Source organism: Salvelinus namaycush, chromosome 18, assembly GCF_016432855.1.
Source record: "Salvelinus namaycush isolate Seneca chromosome 18, SaNama_1.0, whole genome shotgun sequence".
NCBI lineage: Eukaryota > Metazoa > Chordata > Actinopteri > Salmoniformes > Salmonidae > Salvelinus > Salvelinus namaycush.
Window position 1 is genome coordinate 26,296,174 of NC_052324.1, and position 16,235 is coordinate 26,312,408.

Sequence of the window (16,235 nt, forward strand, 5' to 3'; positions counted from 1 at the left end):
AGAAGGACTATCAGCATGTGAGACTAACGATAGCCGAGGGATGGAGGCCGTTTCTACCAGAAACCCTGTGTTCAGAGGTGAATGGAAAGATGACAGCAGGGATGAACAGACGGAGGAGGGGTGGACAATTCTCAGTCAGAATAGAACTGATGATAATGACTGATCATAGCAGCAGCTGTTGTTATTATTCAGGGAGGTTTCACACCGACTGGACTAGTGGATACAGGTACACTTGCGGGGACATGTTTCAGACATGCTCTTCTAATGTGAGGTGGACAGTGTGATAGACATTTTCTATAGCAGGGTTCCCCAACTGGCGGCCCGCGGATGATTTTATTTGGCACCCCATGTAAAAGTAAATAAATTAACTCTTAAATAAATAATTGATTTAAAACATTTTATTGTTGGACATAAAAGACACCAGGAAAAAAATCACCAGGAAATCAGCTCAAAGTGATGTAGGAAATCTGTTCCCAAGTCTTCCCATAGAGACACATGTGAACGTATCCCAATGTAATCAAGGTTTGAAATGATTATGTTTTGTCAAATACTGTATCTGTTTGGGCTTCTTGCGGTCAATTTGCAGTGTACAAGTTATTTATAATTATGTTCTGGCACCTCGACCCTCCGCTCAAGAAACAATCTGCTGGCGGCTGAATGTAGTTGGGGACCCCTGGTCTATAGACTAGCAGGGGGACGTGAGATGCTGGTCCTGGGACCCCCAAGGGGTACAGGCTTTGTCCCAGTCCAGCTAGAAAACACATGATTAAACCAATTGAGGTCTATGTTGAAGACAATTCTAAATTGGTTGACTTGTCTCATCAGTGCATAATGCATATGGAGAAGGAAACCACTTTACACTATTGGTCATTTATTGGCCAGTCATTCATATACTGACCTATGCCCTTTCGTCCCTGCCAGTGCACCCTGACCCGCCAGTGGCTCTGAATTGGACGCTGCTGAACATCAGCCGGTCGGGCCTGAACTATGACATCATGGCGAGCTGGGAACCCCCGCCCTCGGCTGACGTATCCGTTGGATGGTTGACACTGGTGTATGAAGTCCAGTACAGGAGGAGGAACAGCTCACACTGGAAAGTGGTGAGTCACAGGGACACACACACCCTGACGGCGCTTTCAGCCTATTACCCAGCTGCCTCTGCAGCTTTGATGGGGCCGTAGCGGAAGCCAGAGCTAGGCCTTCTGGGAAAACAGGGTCTTGATGAGGGGCAGGGGTCAGAGGAGTTAGAGGGCAAGGCCAGGGAAGGTCACTGACAGATCAACCTCTCATAGACACAAACAAGTAGAGAGATTCTGTTGTCGACTGCCTCAATCAGCGACAGTACCAAGTTTGTTTGTGGCACAGAAGACTGTATATAGAAGCAAATTTACTCTGAGACATAATCACTTTTTATTTGGACATTTCATAGCTTTACATCCTCTCTTACAAATGTTTTTTCCCGTGTCTCCCTCTTCCCCCGTCTCTCTCTCAGTTGGAGCATGAGTTTGGCACCCAGCAGTCTATCTACGGCCTTCAGACAGGAGAGGCGTACGAGGTGCGTGTGCACTGTGCAATGAGGGCCTTCAATAACTTTGGGGAGTTCAGTGATGTCATCTTTGTCCACGTGCCAGAGATTCCCAATAAAGGTGAGAGGTCAGAGTCCGGTTGGGGTCAGGCGGGGTCGGGCAGGGCAGGTTGGGGTCAGGCAGGGTGCGGTAGAGCGGGGTCTGGGTGGAGTCAGACAGGGTGGCTCATGTTGAGGCAGAGGGAAGAGGAGGGGCGGTGTTGTTTACACTATTAAATGTAGTTTTACAGAGACAGTGCACATTAATCAACATTACTGTAAAAGTGCCCATTTTAGCCAGATGGCAAATTTTTCAACTGCCGTCCCTGGGAACAAACATGGCAGCCATCTTGTGCAAGGATAAGATAGTATCACTGCATAATGACAATGGTTAAATAAGTGTTCTTCATTATAAGATACATATATGTTGATGATGATGATGATGATAATGATGGTCCGTGATGATGATGATGATGATGGTCCATGATGATGGCCGTGATGAAGACGATGATGATGATTAAGTTGATGATGATGATCCTGTTCTAGAGTCAATGTTCCCTGTGACTCTGGTCCTGATCTTCGGGGCTGTGGGCGTGGCCATTCTCCTCATGCTCATCATCTTCTCTCAGCAGCAGAGGTGAGGACACACACACACACACACACACACACACACACACACACACACACACACACACACACACACACACACACACACATCTTCATCTCATCTCATCTCATCTCTTCCTCTTCCTCTCAGACTGATGGTGATTCTGCTGCCTCCTGTCCCTGCACCCAAAATCAAAGGGATAGATCCAGCACTGCTTAAGGTAAGACGACAAACACTGCGTGCGTGCGTGAGTTTGTCTTTTGAGTAGGTGTGATCAAGTATTTAGGATGTAAAAACAAGTGTGAATTGTTATGGCTCAGAGTGCATTACAGATTATTATACTCAACAAAACTATAAATACATGCAACAATTTCAAAGATTTTACCGAGTTAGAGTTCATATAAGGAAATCAGTCAATTTAAATGCATTTATTAGGCCCTAATCTATGGATTTCACATGACTGGGAATACAGATATGCATCTGTTGGTCACAGATACCTATAAAAAAAAAAAGTAGGGGCGTGGATTAGAAAACCACTCAGTACCTGGTGTGATCACCATTTGCCTCATGCAGCGCGACACATCTCCTTCACATAGAGTTGATCAGGCTGTTGATTGTGACCTGTAGAATGTTGTCCCACTCCTCTTCAATGGCTGTGCGAAGTTGCTGATGTTGGCGGGAACTGGAACATACTGTCATACACGTCAATCCAGAGCATCCCAAACGTTCTCAATGAATGACATGTCTGGTGAGTATGCAGGCCATGGAAGAACTGGGACATTTTCAGCTTCCAAGAATTGTGTTCAGATCCTTGCGACATGGGGCCGTGGCTTATCATGCTGAAACATGAGGTGATAGCGGCAGTTGATTGGCACGACAATGGGCCTCAGGATCTTGTCACGGTATCTCTCTGGATTCAAATTAAGTGCAATTGTGTTTGTTGTCCGTAGTTTATGCCTGCCCATACCATAACCCCACCACTATCCTGCAGCCGGATGTGGTGGTCCTGGTCTGGCGTGATTACATGTGGACTGCGGTTGTAAGGCCAATTGGACGTACTGCAAAAATCTCTAAAACGACATTGCTTATGGTAGAGCAATGAACATTAAATTATCTGGCAACAGCTCTGGTGGACATTCCTGCAGTCATAATCCCAATTGCACGTTCCCTTTAAACTTGAGACATCTGTCGCATTGTGTTGTGTTACAAAACTGCACATTTTAGAGTGGCCTTTTATTGTCCTCAGCACAAGGTGCACCTGTGTAATGATCATGCCGTTTGATCAACTTCTTGATATGCCCCATTTGTCAGGTGGATGGATTATCTTGGCAAAGGAGAAATGCTCACTGACAAGGATGTAATTAAATTTGTGCACAACATTTGAAAGAAATAAGCTTTTGGTACGTATGGAATATTTGTATGGAATATCTTTTATTTCAGTTTATGAAAGATGGGACCAACACTTTACATGTTGCGTTGATATTTTTCTTCAGTATATTATTAATTAAGATCTCAGGCTTGACTGATTATGGAAAGTACACTATATATACAAAAGTATGTGGACACCCCTTCAAATTAGTGGATTTGGCTATTTCAGCCACACTCGTTACTGACAGGTGTATAAAATCGAGCACACAGCCATGCAATCTCCGTAGACAAACATTGGCAGTAGAATGGCCTTACTGAAGAGCTCAGTGACTTTCAACGTGGCACTTTCATAGGATGCCACCTTTCCAACAAGTCAGTTTCTCAAATTTTTGCCCTACTAGAGCTGCCCGGGTCAACTGTAAGTGCTGTTATTGTGAAGTGGAAACATCTAGGAGCAACAACGTCTCAGCCGCGAAGTGATAGACCACACAAGCTCACAGAACAGGACCGCCGAATTCTGAAGCACGTAGCGCGTAAAGATTGTCTGTCTTCGGTTGCAACACTCACTACTGAGTTCCAAACAACCTATGGAAGCTAAGTCAGCACAATAACTGTTTCTTCGGGAACTTCATGAAATGGGTTTCCATGGCCGAGCAGCTGCACACAAGCCTAAGATCACCATGCGCAATGCCAAGCGTCGGCTGAAGTGGTGTAAAGCTTGCCGCCATTGGAGTCTGGAGCAGTGGAAACGCATTCTCTGGAGTGATGAATCACGCTTCACCGTCTGACAGTCCGACGGACAAATCTTGGTTTGGCGGATGCCAGGAGAATACGACCTGCCCGAATGCATAGTGCCAACTGTGAAGTTTGGTGGAGGAGGCTGTTTTTAATGATTCGGGCTAGGTCCTTTAGTTCCAGTGAAGGGAAACATTTACTCTACAGCATACAATGACATTCTAGACGATTCTGTGCTTCCAACTTTGTGTGGCAACAGATTGGGGAAGGCCATTTCCTGTTTCAGCATGACAATGCCCCCGTGCAAAGCAAGATCCATACAGAAATGGTTTGTCGATCGGTGTGGAAGAACTTGTCTGGCTTGCACAGAGCCCTGACCACAACCCCATCAAACACCTTAAAGATGAATTGGAATGCCGACAATGAGCCAGGCCTAATTGCCCAACATAAGTGCCCGACCTCACTAATGATCTTGTGGCTAAAAGCAAGCAAGTCCCCGCAGCAATGTTTCAACATTTAGTGGAAAGCCTTCCCAGAAGAGTGGGGGCTATAGCAGGAAAGGGGGGACCAACTCCATATTATTGCCCATGATTTTGGAATGAGATTTTCGAAGAGCAGGTGTCCACATAATTTTGGTCATGTAGTGTATCTCCTACAGGTAGGCTAGGGAGACACTTGTGTTATATGATCCAAGTCTAGTTTTTCTGTTCAAGTACATATGATGAAAACACATAATCCACATTGATGTTAATTAAAAACATGGTTTGAGTAGAAAGTTGAACAATAACATACTATAAGAGATTACTTGTTGTGTTTTTATTATTACTTTTATATTAGTTCTCTATTTTCTCTCTCTCTCAATTATTGGGAAGTAAGCATTTCACTGTTAGTCTACACCTGTTCTTTACGAAGCATGTGACCAAGAAGATTTGATTTGATATGCTCTAGAGATACTAGCTAACGGGAGGAGGATGTGTGGTTGTGACCAGGTGTGACCAGGTGTCATTGTGTTGGTGTGCTGTTGAAATGGGATGTGGGCTGCTGTTGATGAGGAACATGTACTTTTCAAACAACCCCACCACTTGTACAGTAGCTCAAGTATACCACTGTGTCCCTATGAACAGGAAACCACTGTGTCCCTATGAACCCCTACCCTGGTCAACAGCTCTGCACCCCCCACAGCAACTTTCCCAAGCCTCCCCCATTTCTCCTTCACCCAGATCCAGATAGCCGATGTTATGAAATAGCTGCAGAATCTGGACCCCTACAAATCAGCTGGGCTAGACAATCTGGACCCTCGCTTTCTAAAATTATCCGTCGCAATTGTTGCAACCCCTATTACTAGCCTGTTCAACCTCTCTTTCGTATCGTCTGAGATCCCTAAAGATTGGAAAGCTGCAGCGGTCATCCCCGTCTTCAAAGGGGGAGACACTCTAGACCCAGACTGTTATACACCTATATCTATCCTACCCTGCCTTTCTAAAATCTTTGAGAGTCAAGTTAACAAACAGACCACCGACCATTTTGAATCTGACCGTACCTTCTCCGCTATGCAATCTGGTTTCCGAGCTGGTCACGGGTGCACCTCAGCCACGCTCAAGGGCCTAAACGATATCATAACCGCCATCAATAATAGACAATACTGTGCAGCCGTATTCATCGACCTGGCCAAGGCTTTCGACTCTGTCAATCACTGTATTCTTATCGGCAGACTCAACAGCCTTGGTTTCTCCTCGCCTGGTTCACCAACTACTTCTCAGATAGAGTTCAGGTTGTCAAATCGGAGGACCTGATGTCCGGACCTCTGGCAGTCTCTATGGGGGTGCCACAAGGTTCTATTCTCGGGCCGACTCTCTTCTCTGTATAAATCAATGATGTCGCTCTTGCTGCTGGTGATTGTCTGATCCACCTCTACGCAGACGACACCATTCTGTATACTTCTGGCCCTTCTTTGGACACTGTGTTAACAAACCTCCAGACGAGCTTCAATGCCATACAACACTCCTTCCGTGGCCTCCAACTGCTCTTAAATGCAAGTTAAACTAAGTGCATGCTCTTCAACCATTCGTTGCCCGTACCCGCCCGCCCGTCTAAACATGGGATGATTTCACTGAACAACAAAATAAATGGAATATTGAATGATCCCCAATGATCCATCGCATCTCCCAAAAATGTTTTCAACATATATCTGTAAAATGATAGTCTAGAAACATAGGCTTCGGTTGTCTTCCTCTCAAGCTTCCATGTCTTCTCCCTGGACCTCCTCAATGTCCACCTCTTGAACGTCAGACTCTAAGGCCTCATCTTCACTCTCACTATCCAACCTTGTTGAGGATGGCTCGTTGTCAGGCTCAAAAAGCCAAAAATTTGCCCGGACTGCCACCAAATTTTCAACCCTTGTATTGGTCAGCCTGTTGCATGCTTTGGTGTGTGTGTTCCCAAACAAGGACCAGTTGCGCTCTGAGATGGCTGATGTTAGTGGAATTTGGAGGATGATAGAGACAACAGGGGAAAGAGCCTCAGATCCACAAAGTCCCGACCAGGTGGCTGATGAGATATGTTGGTACGACTGCCATATTGCATCTCCATCCCAAAGCCCTTGCTTGGAAGTGTATTTTGTGAGACCTCCAAGAACCTTGCCCTCATCCAGGACAAGGTGGCGAGACACGGTAGTGATGACGCCATAGGTCTTGTGTTGATCTCTGCACCAGACAGGATGCTCTTGCCAGCATACTTGGGGTCCAACATGTATGCTGCAGCGTGTATGGGCTTCAGGCAGAAGTCTTCACGCTTTTTGATGTATTTCAGAACTGCAGTTTCCTCTGCTTGGAGCAACAGTGAAATGGGCAGGGCATTACATATTTCTTCTCTTACATCTGCAAGCAGAGTCTGAACATCAGACAGGATGGCATTGTCTCCAACAATCTGTGCAATGACTACTGGTACAGGTTTCAGGAGTTTCAGGCTGCTTACCACTCTCTCCCAAAATACATCATCCAGGAGGATCCTCTTGATGGGCTGTCCATATCGGCAGACTGTGATATGGCCATGTCTTGGAGAGACTCCTTCCCCACCAGGAGACTGTCAAACATGACAACACCACCCCAACGGGTGTTGCTGGGCAGCTTCAATGTGGTGCTCTTATTCTTCTCACTTTGCCTCATGAGGTAGGTTGCTGCTATAACTTGATGACCCTTCACATACCTAACCATTTCCTTGGTTCTCTTGTAGAGTGTATCCATTGTTTTCAGTGCCATGATGTCCTTGAGGAGCAGATTCAATGCATGAGCAGCACAGCCAATAGGTGTGATGTGAGGGTAGACCAAGTAGCCTTCATGTTTGCAGCATTGTCTGTCACCAGTGCAAATACCTCCTGTGGTCCAAGGTCATTGATGACTGGCTTCAGCTCATTTGCAATGTAGAGACCGTTATGTCTGTGGTCCCTTGCTCTTGTAGAATACTGGTTGAGGGGTGGAGATGATGTAGTTAATTATTCCTTGCCCACGAACATTTGACCATCCATCAGAGATGATTGCAATACAGTCTGCTTTCTCTATGATTTGCTTGACCTTCACTTAAACTCTGTTGAACTCTGCATCCAGCAAATTAGTAGATAAAGCATGTCTGGTTGGAGGGGTGCGTGCTAGGCGAAGAACATTCAGAAATTTCTCCCAATACACATTGTCTGTGAGCATCAGAGGTGAACCAGTTGCATACACAACTCGAGCAAGACATTCATCAGCATTCCAGGAGGACCGTGAGCTGTTGCTATCGATAAGGTGTCTGATTCATCATTTTCACCTCGAATAGAAGTAGAGGGACTTTTGTCAGAGGTTGCTTGTTGTGAGCGCTGAGGGAACTTTATGCACTTGGCCAGATGTGTTGCATTCTTCACATATGATTTGGCACAGTATTTGCAAATGTACACCGCTTTTCCTTCTACATTTGCTGCAGTTTAATGTCTCCACACATCAGATAGTACCCGTGGAATTTTCCTGTAAAGATTTTTTTATTTTTTTAAACCCAATGCAATTCCATGTACAGATAAATAGTTAAGCAGTTAGATAAAACAACTGCTTTGTAAGATATGTGTTTTAAAATGAAACATGTATGGAAACAGGTGAATTACATTCCTTGGTTAGCAGGCTCAAGCAAGCTAAAACCCAATTGGTAGCAAAAACTAACTAGCAGAAATTGTTAACAAGTTAGAAATTATTTAAACACACTGCTGTAGGCTACTATTTACTAGTTAACAAATAATCATGTATGTCATATAAAATATATTCACCCCACCCAGTATTGTAATCAAAACTTACGAGAAAGCATGTAGTCCTTGGCTCAGACAGTGTAGTAGTGTGGGCTCAATAGCATCTCATTAGTGTGCAAGATCTTGAGAATCAGCTGTACATGTGATGGAAGAGTGCACTGTGCATGCAGAGGGTTGCAATTCCATTGAATTGGGGATAGTTTAACCAAAATATGGCACAAGACCTAAATTTGACTTGTGTATCCCACTAAAAAAGGTTCACTGTTATAAGATAACTTTTTTGATGAATTTAAGCATAATTCCCAAAATTCCCAGGCTTATCTTCCCATGGAAAATTTCCTGAAAAGTTTCTGACCCTTTGCAACCCTAATGGAGAGTGATAATGACAGCATAGGAGGATTTTACACTTCTCATAGCCACATACATTCACATACGTCATTATGTATTTATTTTACTTGTTTTACCTAGAGCCAGAATTGCAATTGAAACATTACTTAAAACCTTTTCTCAATAGGGGGTGCTGTTTTCACTTTGTAAAAATTTCGTTCCCAAATTAAACTGCCTCGTACTCAATTCTTGCTCGTACAATATGCATATTATTATTACTATTGGATAGAAAACACTCTCTAGTTTCTAAAACCGTTTGAATTATATCTGTGAGTAAAACAGAACTCAAGTTGGAGCAATTTTCCTGTGAGGAAGTGAGAAATCTGAAATCAGGCAGGCTGTTCTGAGGTCAGTTTATTAATTTGCATGTCTTCTATTGGTCGAGATGCACTGCATACACCTTCCCCTAGATGTCAGCAAATAGTGAGAATTGGAATGGAGTTGCTAGGCAGATCTGAGGCCATATAAAGGGTCTGGGAACGTGGGGTCCAGTCTTTTCTTCATTCGCCATGACGCAAGACAGACCTCAGGATTGCGTTCTGGAAAGCTCCCGTTATAGGCCTTAGATATATCCGGCTCTGATTTTATTCGATATAGGTGTTAAATACATCATAATGTTGTTATTTTAAACCGAGTTAAATCAGTTTATATCAGTATATTGCGATTTTCGGATATTTCTTAGTGCTGCGTTATAGTGAGTTGGACACGTCTTCGCCACATGGCTAATGTTTACTGCTAATTCCAAAGTCGAAGGCGACAATCTACAACCGAGCAACGATTCCTCTGGACAAAGGACAACTTGCCCAAGATTCTGATGGGAGCTCATCAAAAAGTAAGAAGTATTTATGATGTTAATTCGTTGTTCTGTTGGAAAATGTAAAAATACTATTCCGCCATTAATTTCGGTGCGGTCTCGCTTTAACGCACGCTGTATGTCGTAGTAACGTTAATTTTAAAAATCTAACACAGCGGTTGCATTAAGAACTAATGTATCTTTCATTTGCTGTCCAACCTGTATTTTTTAGTCAAGTTTATGATTAGTTACTGATTAGATTAGGTGCCTCTCCCAAGATTTCTCCCGACATTTTGTTGGCAGCTTGGCTACTATTCTCATTGTATAACCACGATTTGTGCCGCTAAATATGCACATTTTCGAACAAACTCTATATGTATTGTGTAATATGATGTTATAGGACTGTCATCTGAAGAAGTTTGAGAAGGTTAGTGAAAAAATTTATATCTTTTGCTGGTTTATTCGTTATCGCTATTGTTGGCTTGAATCAATGCTGTTGTGTGGTTGGCTATTGTAGTAAGCTAATATAATGCTATATTGTGTTTTCGCTGTAAAACACTTAAAAAATCTGAAATATTGGCTGGATTCACAAGATCTTTGTCTTTCATTTGCTGTACGCTGTGTATTTTTCATAAATATTTTATGATGAGTATTTAGGTAATTCACGTTGGTCTCTGTAGTTATTCTAGTTGCTTTGGTGAGAGTTGTGATGGTGGCTGCAATGTAAAACTATGATTTATACCTGAAATATGCACATTTTTCTAACAAAACATATGCTATACAATAAATATGTTATCAGACTGTCATCTGATGAAGTTGTTTCTTGGTTAGTGACTATTTATATCTTTATTTGGTCGAAATTGTGATAGCTACCTATGCAGGAAAAAAATGGTGGAGAAAAAAAAGTTGTGTCTTTTGCTATCGTGGTTAGCTAATAGACATACATATTGTGTCTTCCCTGTAAAACATTTTAAAAATCAGAAATGATGGCTGGATTCACAAGATGTGTATCTTTCATCTGGTGTCTTGGACTTGTGATTTAATGATATTTAGATGCTAGTATTTACTTGTGACGCTATGCTAGGCTATGCTAGTCAGCTTTTTTACTGATGGGGGTGCTCCCGGATCCGGGATTGTGACCAAGTAGAAGTTAAAATACGTATTCTCTTGTTTTTTTTTTATACCTGCTTAAAACACAAAAAAACTGTTGAAGTCGGAAGTTTACATACACTTAGGTTAGAGTCATTAAAATTCGTTTTTCAACCACTCCACAAATGTATTGTTAAGAAACTATAGTTTTGGCAAGTCGGTTAGTGCATGACACAAGTAATTTTTCCAACAATTGTTTACAGACAGATTATTTACACTTATAATTCACTGTACCACAATTCCAGTGGGTCAGAAGTTTACATACACTAAGTTGACTGTGCCTTTAAACAGCTGGGAAAATTCCAGAAAATGATGTCATGGCTTTAGAAGCTTCTGATAGGCTAATTGACATAATTTGAGTCAATTGGAGGTGTATCTGTGGATGTATTTCAAGGCCTACCTTCAAACTCAGTGCCTCTTTGCTTGACATCATGGGAAAATCAAAAGAAATCAGCCAAGATCTCAGAAAAAAATTGTAGACCTTCACAAGTCTGGTTCCTCCTTGGGAGCAATTTCCAAACGCCTGAAGGTACCACGTTCATCTGTACAAACAATAGTACGCAAGTATAAACACCATGGGACCACACAGCCGTCATACCGCTCAGGAAGGAGACGCGTTCTGACTCCTAGAGATTAACGTACTTTGGTGCAAAAAGTGCAAATCAATCCCAGGAACAACAGCAAAGGACCTTGTGAAGATGCTGGAGGAAACAGGTACAAAAGTATCTATATCCACAGTAGAACGAGTCCTATATCGACATAACCTGAAAGGCTGCTCAGCAAGGAAGAAGCCACTGCTCCAAAACTGCCATAAAGAAAAGTCAGACTACGGTTTGCAACTGCACATGGGCACAAGATCGTACTTTTTGGAGAAATGTCCTCTGGTCTGATGAAACAAAAATAGAACTGTTTGGCCATAATGACCATCGTTATGTTTGGAGGAAAAAGGGGGAGGCTTGCAAGCTGAAGAACACCACCCCAACCGTGAAGCACGGGGGTGGCAGCATCATGTTGTGGGGGTGCTTCGCTGCAGGAGGGACTGGTGCACGTCACTAAATAGTTGGCATGAAGAGGAAGGAAAATTATGTGGATATATTGAAGCAACATCTCAAGACATCAGTCAGGAAGTTAAAGCTTGGTCGCAAATGGTTCTTCCAAATGGACAACAACCCCAAGCATACTTCCAAAGTTGTGGCAAAATGGCTTAAGGACAAAAAAGTCAAGGTATTGGAGTGGCCATCACAAAGCCCTGACCTCAATCTCATAGAAAATGTGTGGGCAGAGCTGAAAAAGCGTGTGTGAGCAAGGAGGCCTACAAACCTGACTCAGTTACACAAGCTCTGTCAGGAGGAATGGGCCAAATTTCACCCAACTTATTGTGGGAAGCTTGTGGAAGGCTACCCAGAACGTTTGACCCAAGTTAAACAATTTGAAGGCAATGCTACCAAATACTAATTGAGTGTATGTAAACTTCTGACCCACTGGGAATGTGATGAAAGAAATAAAAGCTGAAATAATCATTCTCTCTACTATTATTCTGACATTTCACATTCTTAAAATGAAGTGGTGATCCTAACTGACCTAAGGCAGGGAATTTTTACTAGGATTAAATGTCAGGAATTGTGAATTGTTTACATACTCCTTGACTTTGGTGTATTTAAACTTCTGACTTCATCTCTCTCTCTCTCACTCACTCACTGCTTCATTCTCACTCCCTCTAACACATACATACACTCACTGTCCCTCTTTCTCTGTCTCTCACACTCATTCTCTCACCCACACTAACTCTCCCTTTCTTCTGTCTCAAACCCATTCTCTCTCTCTCTCTCTCTCTCTCTCTCTCTCTCTCTCTCTCTCTCTCTCTCTCTCTCGCTCTCTCGCTCTCTCCCATTCAAGGGCTTTATTGGCATGGGAAACATATGTTAACTGCCATAGCAAGACAAGTAGATAATAAAAATGTACAGTAAACATTACACTCACAGAAGTTCCAAAAGAATAACAACATTTCAAATGTCATGTCTCTCTCTCTGTCACACCCCATCCAGAAGGGAAAGCTGGACGAGCTGAACTTCATCCTGAGTGGAGCTGGTATGGGGGCTCTCCACTCCTACCCCCCGGACCTGTACCAGGACGTGCCCTGGGTGGAGTTCATCGAGCTGGACGCAGACGAGCCTGGGGAGAAGGACAACCAGAGCTCAGACTCACAGAGACTGCTCGGTCACAACAACCACCACGCAAACCATGGCTGCTCTCATGGCCTCGGGTATAGGATGGAGCAGGCTTTGTTCAGTGAAACATTTCTGAAATTATACTAGGAAAGTGTCAGTCTACAGGAGCCTCTTTTGGATGCATGAAGCAGCGTTAAAGTAGCTAGCTTCGGGATCTGGAATGGTACCTCCAGGTAACTCTCTCTCCCCTTCCACCCCTTCCTCTCTCTATCTCTTTCCTCCTCTCTCTCTCTTTCCCCCTCCCTCCCTCCCTCCCTCTCTCCCTCCCTCTGTCCCCCTCTCTCTTTCTCTCTCCCTCCCTCTCTCAGTATCCCTGATGATGACTCTGGCCGGGCCAGCTCCTATGATCCAGAGCTGCCTGACCAGGATACCCTGATGTTAATGGCTGCCCTCCTGTCCTGCCAACCCGACAAAGTTGAGCCATGCTTGGGGAACTGGAGCCACTCAAGCACCCCGTCCCTAGATGTGCTGGAGGTCCCATGCCCCCGGCTCCAGGCTCCAGGCTTACCTCCAGAGGGAGGGGAGAGGCACCTGGTCCAGACCCAGCTGGGAGGCCCTCAGAGCTGGGTAAACATGGACTTCTATGCCCAGGTCAGCGATGTGACGCCCACCGGAGGGGTGGTGCTCTCGCCAGGCCAGCAGGTCAGAGCCCCGGAGAACACTCCAACAACAGAGAAGGATAAGATGGGAAAAATGGAGGGAGGAGAGGAGGAGAGTGAGGAAGAGGAGGAGAGGAGAACGAACAAGCTGAAGTTTCAGCTGCTGGTGGTTGTTCCTGAGACAGGGGGCTACACGACCGAGAGCAGTGGCTGGCAGATGGGCACCCCTGACCCCTCTTCACCTGGGGAGGTCTACCACACCTTCCCCCCACCTTCCGCCGAGAGCAAGCCCCACCAGGAGGCCTATCTTCCTGCTACCACCCCCCTAGGGGACTACCAGTCCCCTTACATCCTTCCTGACTCCCCCCCTGCTCAGTTCCTCCCCCCTGTTTCGGACTACACTGTGGTTCAGGATGTTGATTTCCAGCACAGCCTTCTCCTCAACCCCCCGTCCCCCCAGAGGTCCCCTACCTGTTCCCCACAACCCCCCTCCAAGCCCCTGCCCGTCATGCCCATAGGGTACCTCACCCCGGACCTGTTGGGCAACCTCTCGCCTTAAGAAAAACTACACCGCCCAGGAGGCCTTGGGGCGTAGAGGTTGGAGGCCACTTGTCATGAAGTCAATAATCATTACAGACAGCCTTGTTCTACTTGATCAATGCTGGAAGCCAAATATGTCACAGGACAGACTCGACAACAAGCATGGTCGTTTGTTTGAGAGTTTGCTTGAAGGGAAGCTGAGAAAGAGAAATGTTTAGTTGTTGTGTTTGGCTTTTATGAGTGACTGGAACTTGAGGAAAGAGCTTCTGTAAAATTGGCCTTTCTGGTTTGATAGAGCTTAAAGTAATACGTGAACAAATCTTACTGTGTTCTTTCTGACTGAGACTGAGACACCGAAAAACCCACAGTCTGAAACCTTGAAATGCACGGTTCTCTAACATACACACAGATACACTTATGCACCATACATACACAGACAGACAAGCTCAGACATGGTTCTAGTTCTATGTTACCTGATACTTCAATGTATCTGTTGTTTGACTGATGAGGTGCAATGTAAACATTTGCCTTGCAGACACACATAGTCCCACCTTAATGTATATATATATGTACGTTTAACATATACATATTTAATACTCTAGCTTGTTGGTTTAAGTCTTAAGTTGACTGTAGATGGATCCAATAACAAAATGTCTGGGAGAATAACAAGCACATCTACTTGCCATTTATACAAACACACCAACTTTAACATCATCGTTATGGCCTCATTAATTGACAGAACACTTGAGTGTGCTGTTTGTCAAACTTAGCGCTACAGCGAGCAGTGACTATTAGTAACTACGGTCGTTCATTTCGCGCTCTCATTATTTTGCTTAATGGCCTATTTTTATGCTTATATTTCTCTTTCATCCTTTTTGCGGCAGAGTCGTCTAATTATTACCAGACTGAGGTCAGTTTTTAACACGGCCATTAGACAACCTGTCTGCACTCACTGTGACAACTCAGACACCGGTCACTATAATAAACAGAGAACAAGAAAACCTGTAACACCAAGCAGATTTCACTTACAGCATAGACTTAATTCTCACAATATAGGAAAGACTGCTTTTATATGTTCTACTTTCTTACTTTGCATTAATTGTAATTGCAGGGACAATAGAGCTCCACAGTGGAGGTGTCATAATAACCATAAAACCTAGCGGACAAACAGGGAAATGGTTCCAATCATTCATTTTCCACCATAGGGGATTTTAGAAACACTTAAAATAAGGGTTGTGTTTCATGTAGGCTTTCCCTGGCGTGACGTTTTGATAACCATGTAAATCTCTCACGGACAAGGTGACTTTATCAATATATTCAGATCTATTTACGCTCAGAATCTACATTTTTTAATTAGTGTCAAAGTAGACATGCAAAACTACAAATCCCTGCAAGCTCCTGCACGTCATCTCTAGCTGACACCTTAATAACATATATTGTGTCAATTTAAAATTTGCACAAGACAGTTCATAGAATTCTCTGTTTAAATAAATGTTGCCAATTTATTCATTACTACATTTAGCTAACAATAGTTAATCCAGAGATTCTCACCTTTGCCTCGATTTGGCAGTCTAGTCCAGATCATCATGGCATTTGTAGTTCTTTATGATAGTGACATAAGCATGAATTAGCATTTCATTTTTGTGCGGGTAAATACAGGCAAATATATTGATAAGACACCTTGTCCGTGAGAGATTTACACGGTTATCAAAACGTCATGACAGGGTAAGCCTACACGAAACACAGCCCTTAGGGGATTTTAGAAATAGGTCAACTAAGGGAAAGATTTATGGTGGGAAAACGATTGGAATCATTTCCCTGTTTGACCACTAGGTGTTATGGGTATTATGACACATACTGTGGTACTACTCTATGACTGGAATGTGAAAAGGGGTAGTTATAATATTTTTCTGTTTCTCTGTTTCTATTGTTTCTAAATGTAATGCCAATGTTAATGTGCTCTCGCTTGCACTTTGTAATGATAGTAAAATTAGCTCC

The 16,235-nt window shown here is 43.7% G+C and overlaps 1 protein-coding gene across 2 annotated transcripts in view; it reads left to right on the forward strand.

Annotated features, from left to right (window-relative positions):
• The window catches only part of LOC120063271 (growth hormone receptor-like), a 76,602-nt gene extending 61,144 nt beyond the window's left edge, over positions 1–15,458 (forward strand). Inside the window, exons 5-10 of one of the 2 annotated variants that reach the window (XM_039013539.1) lie at positions 922–1,100; positions 1,493–1,646; positions 2,111–2,201; positions 2,322–2,391; positions 12,916–13,133; positions 13,407–14,549. In XM_039013539.1, the coding sequence (XP_038869467.1) occupies positions 922–1,100; positions 1,493–1,646; positions 2,111–2,201; positions 2,322–2,391; positions 12,916–13,133; positions 13,407–14,256 (1,562 nt within the window). In that variant the 3' untranslated portion in view covers positions 14,257–14,549. Of the gene's footprint in view, positions 1–921; positions 1,101–1,492; positions 1,647–2,110; positions 2,202–2,321; positions 2,392–12,915; positions 13,134–13,406 lie in introns of both variants that reach the window. The other variant, XM_039013538.1, reaches the window with a different exon arrangement.
• The last annotated feature ends 777 nt before the right edge of the window (positions 15,459–16,235 follow it).